The sequence below is a fragment of the Schistocerca piceifrons genome, chromosome 2 (assembly GCF_021461385.2).
Source record: "Schistocerca piceifrons isolate TAMUIC-IGC-003096 chromosome 2, iqSchPice1.1, whole genome shotgun sequence".
In the NCBI taxonomy this organism is placed as follows: Eukaryota; Metazoa; Arthropoda; class Insecta; order Orthoptera; family Acrididae; genus Schistocerca; species Schistocerca piceifrons.
This window is the reverse complement of record NC_060139.1, coordinates 43,528,910-43,541,261: the sequence shown is the minus strand read 5'-3', so window position 1 is coordinate 43,541,261 and position 12,352 is coordinate 43,528,910. Positions and strand designations below refer to the sequence as shown.

Below are 12,352 nucleotides of genomic sequence, written 5' to 3'. Positions count from 1 at the left end.
TGGTGCTGTGACAATGGAACTGCTCAACAGTTTCTTAAAACTAAAACCCTGCATGGATAGTTGTCACGAAGTTGGCTACTCTCACTGCATAAAAAAACATCCCACTGTGATCACTACACGTGAGATGCACGCGACAGCCACAAATCTCGTGTGATGGATAGTCATTTCGAAAGAGCAAATGCCACTGGAACACTGTTTCCGATGTTGGCTAGACCAACTGCCTAGGCGAATACTCTTACCACCACCACACTTTAGTAATCCCTATTTAAGAAAGGCATGTCAGCTTCCGGCAGGAAGCTTATAAACACGAACACTTGCATGTTCAATAGAACCATTGGAAATCAGCATCCTATTATGCTACCAATACCAACGAGTCCTCTTACAGCACGACAGCAACATATGGCAACGCAGCCCATCCCCTGGAATCCTCCAGGGCACAGCACACGTCTGATGTAAATTGGCAAGACGAGAGAAGCGCTTTCGGTAGGCAGTGAATCAAGCCCTGTTGTCAGAAAGCGTCGTGGCTCGTGGTCTGTGGCTTTTCTGCGGTATTCGTAGTATCTTCATGTAGTGCCGCTGCTGAGCCCGCAGTGCCTGTTGCTAAAAGAAGTGATTAGTTTTTGTTTTTGCCGATATAATTTGCAGTAACGACTGCGTGAAATAGCGTTATATTGCACAGAATGCCACGGAAGATACGTCCTCAAGCGGGCGACATGTTTCCATAATCGCAGTAGGAGTGACGTAGAAAATTTTCTTGTTAAAGATGTTTCGCTTGAAGGAATAACCTGTAAGATACACTGTGTTGTATGAATTCGGGAGTATTGATATTAAGACTACTTTAGCACAACAGTATGAGTTTAAAATAAAAACTGCCTATGCTGTCTGATTGCCATTACTGTTTTGTCCTTAAATAAAAAGCAAATGAAAACTGTCACAGTGATTGACAGTGATTGAAAGAATAAAGCAAACTGAAAAGCACATATTTATTGTAAGAACCAAGATAATACACTCCTGGAAATTGAAATAAGAACACCGTCAATTCATTGTCCCAGGAAGTGTAAACTTTATTGACACATTCCTGGGGTCAGATACATCACATGATCACACTGACAGAACCACAGGCACATAGACACAGGCAACAGAGCATGCACAATGTCGGCACTAGTACAGTGTATATCCACCTTTCGCAGCAATGCAGGCTGCTATTCTCCCATGGAGACGATCGTAGAGATGCTGGATGTAGTCCTGTGGAACGGCTTGCCATGCCATTTCCACCTGGCGCCTCAGTTGGACCAGCGTTCGTGCTGGACGTGCAGACCGCGTGAGACGACGCTTCATCCAGTCCCAAACATGCTCAATGGGGGACAGATCCGGAGATCTTGCTGGCCAGGGTAGTTGACTTACACCTTCCAGAGCACGTTGGGTGGCACGGGATACATGCGGACGTGCATTGTCCTGTTGGAACAGCAAGTTCCCTTGCCGGTCTAGGAATGGTAGAACGATGGGTTCGATGACGGTTTGGATGTACCGTGCACTATTCAGTGTCCCCTCGACGATCACCAGTGGTGTACGGCCAGTGTAGGAGATCGCTCCCCACACCATGATGCCGGGTGTTGGCCCTGTGTGCCTCGGTCGTATGCAGTCCTGATTGTGGCGCTCACCTGCACGGCGCCAAACACGCATACGACCATCATTGGCACCAAGGCAGAAGCGACTCTCATCGCTGAAGTCGACACGTCTCCATTCGTCCCTCCATTCACGCCTGTCGCGACACCACTGGAGGCGGGCTGCACGATGTTGGGGCGTGAGCGGAAGACGGCCTAACGGTTTGCGGGACCGTAGCCCAGCTTCATGGAGACGGTTGCGAATGGTCCTCGCCGATACCCCAGGAGCAACAGTGTCCCTAATTTGCTGGGAAGTGGCGGTGCGGTCCCCTACGGCACTGCGTAGGATCCTACGGTCTTGGCGTGCATCCGTGCGTCGCTGCGGTCCGGTCCCAGGTCGACGGGCATGTGCACCTTCCGCCGACCACTGGCGACAACATCGAGGTACTGTGGAGACCTCACGCCCCACGTGTTGAGCAATTCGGCGGTACGTCCACCCGGCCTCCCGCATGCCCACTATACGCCCTCGCTCAAAGTCCGTCAACTGCACATACGGTTCACGTCCACGCTGTCGCGGCATGCTACCAGTGTTAAAGACTGCGATGGAGCTCCGTATGCCACGGCAAACTGGCTGACACTGACGGCGGCGGTGCACAAATGCTGCGCAGCTAGCGCCATTCGACGGCCAACACCGCGGTTCCTGGTGTGTCCGCTGTGTCGTGCGTGTGATCATTGCTTGTACAGCCCTCTCGCAGTGTCCGGAGCAAGTATGGTGGGTCTGACGCACCGGTGTCAATGTGTTCTTTTTTCCATTTCCAGGAGTGTATATGTGACTATGTTTCTTTGATACGATCTATAAACTTATAGTCTCAGAAATGAGGTATTTAAATTGCATGTAAGGCAAATGAAACATTCTGTACCAGATTGTTCAAATAAACATTTTTTTATTTTATCAGTTTTGATTTTGATGAAATATTGTATAAATTACACACATGAAAAGCCTAGTATTTAGCATGTGTGAAAAATAATGTTGTGGCAACAATTCTTTCCATTATTTTCTGGGAGGGATAGTAAAGTTTAAGGCTTTCAAGATTGGAAGTCAGGGAGAATGAACTTAAAATTTAATCTGTAGTAAGGCCAACCATGTTGAAGAGAAACCTGAGTTTCTCACCTTCTCAAATTATTTTCCCTCCCAATGTAATGAAAAAATAAGGAAGTATTGTTAATTTGTAAGAAAATATTGGCTATCATGCCCGTATCTTGGGCAAATTGGCGATATTAAACTTTTATTACCTCCTATGTTGCAGTGTATTAATTGCAACTATATTTATCCATTTTCCCAAACGGAAGTTTCATTAACATAAACAAAATCACTACAGGCTATCCAAAACACGAGAACCATTCACAAGTGTCTACTGTAAACTTTCGTAGTCTGCCTCTAGAAAGCGCCAAGAGCTGAAAAACTGACGCCAGCCGAGTGCAGTCAATTGGCACCAAGATTTACTGTCACTAGACAAGTCCAATAATAGTGGTACTTCAATTATCGGGAAGAAAACCTGTGTCAGTTTTATCCTTGTTGTGAGGCAATAAACAAGTTTTGAAAGTATTTTGACTGTTTCAGCTCAAGAAAAAGAGTATGTATTGTGTCTTGTAATTTATTCTTCCAAAGTAACATAACATATTGACATGGCATGGCCAACCATCCACATCATGTGGTGTTGGAAAAATAAAACTGAAAAATGTTTTCACTGTAATTTTGGATTGCCCTGATAACCTGATGATCACGTGTGTTATTGGTTCCATACAGTGTATGTGGTTTCATCAGTAAACAGTATCAACAGAAGCACATCAGAACTGGTACCTGTAACCAAATTCAACTTTTGCAGTACGTATTGTTTCATATATGAAGATGTTATGCGTGCTACATGTCAAATGCATATACGATTTTTCCAAACAATATTTGAATCAGGGCCAGTTCGAGGACATTTTTCCACGTAAATGACTTACGGTATCATATGGTACCCCCCCCCCCCCCCCTCCCCTCCTCTTCTACCCACCACTTCCTCATACCCTTTCACCTGAGTCAGTTTTCAAGTTTTCACAATTTACTGTGATACACACATTGTACAAATTTTGCACTTGGGCACCTCTAACTTCGGCACCCCAAGCGACTGCTACTATTTCATGAGAGATCCTGTGTAGAAATCCTACAGTTGTGGAACCCCATTCAGCTTTGCCAAGTGGTGACTTGTGACTTAAACGAGCTCTGGTTTGAAATGTACTCACGAGAAACATCAAAATGTGCTAGTTGTTGGAGTGGTACTAGGTATCTCTGACCATAAAGGTCTTCAAATCTAACACATTGAGATTTTTATTTATGGTGTTAATGAAGGCAGAAGTGTAAAGAATAAAGGTAAATATCCCAGTTGTTGTAGAATGATATTGTCCCTCTTATTTTGTTGAATTCCTGATTCAAATAAAACATCCACTGTTGCATCTTTCCACATACTGGTACTCAGATTGTGATGAAAAGCTATTGGTTTCCAGTCAGCTGGCAGTAGTGAAATACCATGACATTTTGAAAAGTGTCATACACTTATCTTCAAAACCCCAGAGCTTTTCATCAGTAGCATATGATGGGAAAGTCTACAACCACATATTCATGCAGTATAAAACTTGGTAAACACAATAATCTGAAAATTCAACAGCAATAGAACAGATTATCATTCTTCACCATAGTAAAGAAAATACACTCTCTAATCAAAAGCATTTGAATATCCAGCTGGAATTCAGAACTGATCACTAGATGCCACAAGATGCAGACCCACCAGTATGAAAGGATTCAGGGAGTATTGTGTTGCATGTAGAAAAGTGGTGGCAGCAGAGTGGGTTGGTGGGGACAGCTCAACAACTTTGATCATGAACCAGTCAATGGATATCACTGGAGTAACGATGTCCATTAGGGACACTTCAACCCTTCTACAGTTGCACCAGTTGACTGTGGGTGATGTGGTTGGAAGTGGAAACGTGAAGGAAAAACTGTAGCTAAACCATGACCAGATAGATCTCTCATACTGATGGACAGGGACCATCGAGCACTGCAGTGGAGTTACATCTCTAACTACGAACCCCTCCCCACCCCGCACACTTTCTCCGTTCTATCCCTGTTCGCACCCACTAAATCCACCTCATCCAGTCACATCTGCCGTCCCCCTTCTCTACGCTTATCCGCCCTCAAATCTGCTACCCACAGTAATATACATATATTTATTAATGATTAGTTATTCGCTACTTTGACCTTTGTGACTTCTCGCCAATTTTGGTGAGTTTTCGCCTTCCACTATCGTCGTTTTCCTCAGATTTCATCTCTTTTTTTCACCCTATACATCCATTTCGTATTTTTCACACGTATTTGGGTGTATTTTTTTGCGTAATTTTTCGGACGTAATTATACTTTCTTACATATTTTTTCGCCACCATGGATCCTTGCTCCTTCCATCTGCGTCATTGCAGAAAAGTTTCCTTATCCCTAGCCAGATTCCAGTCCCACATAATTTTCTTGCGTTGTTGCTTGGCTCATGAAATCACCCTAATGGCCTTACCATCAAATTATCCATTCTGGTTGCCACCCCTCCTTCCACAATGACCTCTACCTGTTCAGACTCCGCCAATCCTTAGCCCTCACCAACATAGTCCTGCAAAACCATATCAACCAAGCCCAATCCTCCTTGCAGTACCTTCTCTACATCTGCAAAATTCTCCTACTATGTAATCCCAAATTCCTGGAACCCATAACACACATTGAAACTCATGCCCTCCAGGAACTTAAGCAGCATGCACAACACCACCTCAGAATGCTCTCCATCCTGCTCACTTCCTACTCCCACCTCGGAGTACCACCGTCCACCACTTCTACAACAACCTCCAAACCTCCCCCACACTCCCTCACAGCTGATAAACCTTGTCTCTCAGATCGACTACACTTACCCCACCCTCCAAAACTCCCTCCCACCACCATACAGAACTCAAAACCTAAACAGACCCGCAACACAGACATGAACCTTTCCTCCAGAAGCCTTAGTCCCAAAGAAATATCAGTCCTTTCCAAAGGCCTCACCTTTTGCCCCACTCCCAAATTCAACCATGCAGGACTAGTTAAAGGCCTTCTCTCCTTCTCCCGGTCCCTACAGTGAAAACACTTTTTAGCCACCAACCCAACCAATCAGACTCAATCAAAGACCAATATTGAACCTTGCCTAACTCAGTTCACTCCTCCATCCAACCATGATCCACCTCCACTGCCTCCAAACCACCCTCTGTTAACTTTCCAGAATTTCTTGTCCTCGAACCTTGCCTCACCATCAAATCCCTCAACATGCATACTAACCATACATCAGCAGAAAGAACTGCAGTCTACCATCTAAAAACTGATACCGATCTTATAATCCTACCAGCAGACAAAGGCTCCACCACCGTAGTTTTGAACCGCAAGGATTACGTGGCAGAAGGACTCCGTCAGCTGTCAGATACTTCCACCTACAAACCGTGCCACAGTGATCCCATTCCAGCAATCCAGCAGGATCTCCAGTCACTACTCAAATCCTTAGGCCCATCCCAGAACCTCTCCCCAGAGTCCATCTCTCTACTTACCCCTACCACTCCCCACACTCCCACCTTCTACATGCTTCCTTAAGCCCATAAATCCAACCACCCAGGATGCCCCATTGTGGCCGGTTACTGTACCCCCACTGAGAGAATCTCTGTTCTCGTAGACCAACACCTTCAACCTATTACCCGGAACCTATCCTACAATACCAAAGGTACCAACCATTTCCTCGACCGATTCTCCACATTTCCTTTCCCTTTACCACACGGTGCCCTGCTTATCTCTGTTGATGCCACCTCCCTGTACACTTAACATTCCTAATGTCCATGGCCTTACTGCTATCGAACACTACCTTTCCAGACGCCCTATGGATTCTAAACCAACAACCTCCTTCCTAGTCTCCATGACCAACTATATCCTCACCCACAATTACCTCTCCTTTGAAGGCATTAACTACAAACAAATCTGTGATATGTCTATGGTGACCCATATGGCACCATCCTATGCTAACTTATTCATGGGCCATCTAGAGGAATCCTTGCTAAAAACCCAGAATCCTAAACCTCTCACCTGGTTCAGATTCATTGATGACATCTCTGCTATCTGGACTGGAGGTGAGGACACCTTATTCACATTCCTCCAGAACCTCATCAACTTCTCCCCCATTTGCTTCACTTGGTCCTAATCAACCCAACAAGCCACCTTCCTAAATGTTGACCTCCACCTCAGAGATGGCTACTAGAGTCCTGCATGACCGAGTACGCGAGCACGAAATACGAGATGGGGCGAGCACACCCTAACTGGATAGGCTGCCCGCACTAGTTCTTGTGACCAAGTATAGAAGCCGTGACCGAATACGTAGCATGGAACTTCAAACACATTAGACGTGTCATTATCTGTGTGAGACTGCAGCCAGTACGGGCTTGTCATTTGTGGTGTGTGTCTCTCTCTGTAATCAAGCAGCACGAGGAAGCCAGTGCAGTAAGACCTAAGATTGAAACCATTGTTTACACATTGAAGGAATGGGAAGGTCTAAAAAGCCAAGTATGGAGTACATTTCTGTTGGTTGTAGACGAAAACAGTGCGACTACTGGGTTCATATCGTGCATAAACGGCTCCACATTATTGTGTTTCCAGTCGAGAAACCCTCATTTAAAGGAACACAGTTGCAGGAAACCTTGGTCACAAAGATACAGCTCCCTCAGGAATACCAGCACTAATAAAAAATAGTATTACAGCAAAATGTGTTGCAATCTGTGCTAAAGATATGAGACCTTTTAATGCTGTTTCCGGTAAAGGTTTCAGAGAATTAGGCCAAGAATTACTACATCTAGGAGCGCATTATGGAGAAGTTAACGTGGCAGATATCATGCCACATCCCTCTACTATAAGCAGACATGTCAAAGAACAAGCTGATGCAATGCAAAGCAGCATAATGCCTTCTGTTATTGCGGAAGTTATTAATAAAACAAGTGCTGCGACAGTTGATATGTGGACTGATTCGCGTAAGCAGGTGCACTGTTTGACACTTACAACACATTACTTTAACACAGATTGGTCTCCCGTGAACAACAAAATTCCCTGACGTTAAGAAGACGGGAGTAAATATTATGAAAGTAATTGAAGAGAGGATGGCTGATTGGGACATTTCGCCGCTCATATTGCACAGTTTTGTTTTTGTCTCCGACCAGGTTGCTAATGTAATAAAGGCTTTGGAAAATCAAGAAAGGATTCCTTGTGCTGCTCATTGTATAAACACAGCACTTAGCCATACTTTCGATGAAGATAACTTCTTGTTAAATCATGCCCGAACATCACATCAACAATATATACTGCATTGTTAAGGTTCATTAAGAAAAATGGCCTCTGCTCATCTTTGAAAAAATCGTTGAAACAAAAGGTCTGCACATGCTGGACCAGCTTGTACACTATGCTGGAATCCTTACACACTCAGTATAAGGAAGTTGCTGCTTTGCTGACGGAAAAGCACTCCGCTTACAGATTGCAAGAATATGATAGTGAGCTTGGAGGAAAAATTGCGAATTTTCTGAGACCATTTAAAGAGGCCACAGATGAATTAGAAGGCGAAAAAGAACCGACAATCCAGTTAGTTCTTCTTCGGTTTCACAAACTGCAACAAATTTGCAGTGTCAATGACACTGACTGGCAGGTGAGTAATTATTGCAGTTAAAAGCACTGTTTCATTATGACACGCGATAGATTTATAATTAACTAGCGTAATTGATGTGTAGTAACAGATATGTATTTTTTAAGAGGAGGTACAAAGGATTAAATATCGACCCTTGACTTTCATTTGTGAGAAGACTGTGATCACTTCCAGACATAAAATTGCTACATCTCCTATCTGCGATTATGTTGAAATATGATATTACTTTACAAGTGCTTTATGAATTTAGCTGTGTCACGTACTCATTCTTGGAAACGTTACTTTTGTATTAAAAGAGAGGGACAGAGATAAATACAGTGTGTGTGTGTGTATGTGTGTGTGTGTGTGTGTGTGTGTGAGAGAGAGAGAGAGAGAGAGAGAGAGAGAGAGAGAGAGAGAGAGAGAGAGAGACGTTGGACTAGTACAGTACAGTGCAGCGAGCCGGGGAGAGGCAAGGTGAGACGTCAGCGGTGACCGGCCATGCTCGGTTATCCGCGTGCACGGGATCCGGACAACAGACATGGGGCGAGTACGTGACCGAGCCGAGTCGTGTGGGGCCGGACACGAGCGGCTTGGTCCCCCCGTCAACTGGCGAGCGGTGACCGGTCAAACATTGAGCGTTGCAGCACTCTAATGGTTACATCAGTACCTCCGTCCATATCAAACCTACTAACCACCAGCAATACCTCCACTTCAACAGCCAATAGTTTCATACCAAGAAGTCACTTCCATACAGCCCAGCCACCCGTGGTCGTCGCATCTGCAGTGACGAGCAGTCCCTCTCTAAATATACTGAGGGTCTCACTGAAGCCTTCACTGCAAAAGGCAAAGGTCCTGAGTTCAAGTCTTGGTCCAGCACACAGTTTTAATCTTCCAGGAAGTTTCATGTGAAACTCAGTTTGCTCTGTTTAATTATGAAATACAGAAGTTTGTAAACAGTAAAGGTCATGTTCATATCATATATTTATTGACTTTCAGAAGGTCTTTATTACAGTTCTGCACCAATGTCCAGTAAATATAATACATGCATACTAAATATTGTGTCATTAGAAACATGTCAGAAAATGTAACATGACTTACAGATGACCAACATTTTATGCAAAGGTTGGCAGCTAATTCTTAATATAAGTAAATGTAACACAGTTCATTTAACTAGACAGAAAGATCCAATAGCACTGAAGTAAGTGTTCAGTGACCAATGACTGGAACTTATCACAAGTTTGAAGTATTTAGAAGTACCTATCATCAATAATTAAGGTGGAATTACCATACAAATCTATCAATGGGGAAGGAAGGTGCCACTATCATTTATTGAATGAATCATAAGGAGGAAATGAGTGTTTGGATGTGTAATTTCATGCACAAGAGATCACTTACGTGTGTGTGTGTGTGTGTGTGTGTGTGTGTGTGTGTGTGTGTGTGTTTTAGAAGAAGGCCTGTTCACAGCCTTAAAAGCATTTTAAATAAAGACAAGTAGAATGCTCTCATAGATTTAAGGGCCACATAAAGTGAGGAAGTGTAGGGCATTAATAAATCATTCAAAGGAGACAAGAGTAAAACAAAGGTGACTGCTTGCAGTTTTCTTGAAAACCATTATTCATGAAAGTCACAGTATTCCACATCCACAATGTGCGAGAGTCTTTATGTTTCAATCAGTCCATTAATTTTTACTGTTATCACCAGTGTTTCTTCAGTTTATGACTAAAAGATTGACCAGCTGTGATAGATAAGAATTTCATGTTACTATTGTACTAGACTGTACTATACTGTAATATTATTTTACCAACAGGAGTGAAACCTATGACTTTTAGTCTTTACTACTGCCAAGAGTCATAATATGACAGGAGCTGTGGTATTGCTTTACTGTTATATTTCCTTTTCTGTTGTATGATTATGGTTGTCAGTTGAATTTTTCTACATGGTGTTCACACCTAGTCAACTGTGCAGGGAACTTACCTTTCATCCTATTGGTACTGTACCATTTCATCATTTGCAAAGTTACCAATATCCCATAATTACTGAAATAAGATAGTTAGTGTTGATGACATCATTATCATCTCATTTTTTCTCTATATATATGATCTCACACTAGATACTTGTAGCTAGAATATAGGGTTGATTGTTTGGAGAAAAAAAAGTAAGTCACTTTGCCTGATATTTTCTTGATATTATACACCATGTAGGCCTATATATTATATAAGTATAATGAAATGCATTATCAGTGTATGTGTCACATACATACATTTTGCTGTTTTTCATCATAAAACTTATAGATGACAACTTTCAAATGTGAATACATAGTGGTAATTTATGCTTACTGCACTCACATTGATACAGATCTGACACAGCTTAAGTCTAACTTTATTCACAAAGAAGCTCATTACAAATTTTATCTATGTAGAAAAAGACAGATTGGCACGTAATGTAAAGAAGACATGCCAAGATGCAGATGGGCACAATTAAAAGCCACTTACATACAGCTTTCCGCCACAGCATTCTTCAGTAAAAGAGAGACACACACATCTAGGCCCAAGATGCTGGAGCAAGTGGTGTGCATGAGGTTTGCTTGCTTTTTGTGTGTGTGTGTGTGTCTTTTACTGATGAAGGCTGCAGCTGAAAGCTATATGTAAGAAGTGTCTTTTAATTGTGCCTGTCTGTAACTTGATGTGTCTTCTTTACGGTAAGAAGCAATCTGTCTTTTCCTGCATTGTTGATATTCCTATCTGGAGTTTCCATCATTTCATTACAAATTTTAGTATTTTCACTAGGTGCCTGTAACATTTTAGTGTTAGTAAAAAAGGGGTGGGGGGCAATATTGGTTATAATGTACATTGAAGTAAGTGATTTTGTTTATGGTGCTCTTATGAAGAGAGAAAAACTGTGATGTTATTGTTCTTCAAGTTATGAGATTTGTGATTAAAGTTCTTAGTCAAAGTTAAATGCCACAGATAGAAGAATCCATATTTATATCAAAATTAAAATGTCAATTTTTTGTGTAAAGTAAGGCCATTTTATACGTAATGGAAAATGTTTGATAGCATATGTAGTGAATTGATTTTAACAACTTTTTGGCTGAATATCTGAGTGTCAGATCTGTAACCACAACATACACCGATGAAACAATCAGGTAACCACATGAGACATTCCTGATTTCAGCTTTAAATTTAAAATATATGACAAGGCTGACTTTTAAAAACTTTTCTCAAATTAGTGATCCGTTCTTTAAGCTAACCATCTGGCCACACAATGCTCTCAATCCATGGAATAAAAGAAGAGAGACGTGTATATATTCCTGGTGAATCTTCTCCAGCACAGTAACTCCCAAATGATGTCACTCCAATAACATGATATACACATTGATTTCCTTTGGTAGATATCTGAATTGGTCCACCAGAATCACCCTGTAAAATAAAAACTGTTTATAAATTTATCACAGTGATGGCATAATGATTCAAGAGAAAAAATTTGGAATGCATTTAATGTTATGTAATTGATTTGGTTCTGGTATTATTGAAACAAGGTTTGCTAACTTTCTTGGAAATCTTATGATGCAAAACATAGGATCTAATATGGTGAAATCATCTTTTCCATTTCAGGAAAAATACAGTTAAACTTGATGAACAAAGATGGCAGGGAATTCTGTACACAGCAATTCTCACTCTACACAATAGAGACTATTAACTTTCAGTTGAATACTTTGAATAGTGACTGATCAGCTTTGAAACATAAAACAAACTTGCTGCATAATGCATACAACAAAGCTTTGCTATCACTATCACAAAATGTCAAAATCAACATACTGACCAAAGGCACAATGAAAAAGACTGCTTAAATATTGAAGCTAGTACCCCAATGGCCATATGTTTGCAAGTTGTTTTTGTGTGAATGAGTGTGCTTTTTATTCCAGAAGGAGGACTTTTCAGAAAGCTTTTTAGTTTAAGAGTCTACTTCTTTGTGCCTGCTTGCAACTCAACA

The 12,352-nt window shown here is 42.0% G+C and overlaps 1 protein-coding gene across 1 annotated transcript in view; it reads right to left on the bottom strand.

Annotated features, from left to right (window-relative positions):
- Positions 1 to 11,408: 11,408 nt before the first annotated feature.
- The window catches only part of LOC124775135 (serine protease snake-like), a 264,861-nt gene continuing 263,917 nt past the window's right edge, over positions 11,409 to 12,352 (bottom strand). The window contains exon 8 of the mRNA XM_047249975.1: positions 11,409 to 11,778. Coding sequence (XP_047105931.1) covers positions 11,605 to 11,778 — 174 coding nt within the window. The 3' untranslated portion in view covers positions 11,409 to 11,604. The remainder of the gene's footprint in view (positions 11,779 to 12,352) is intronic.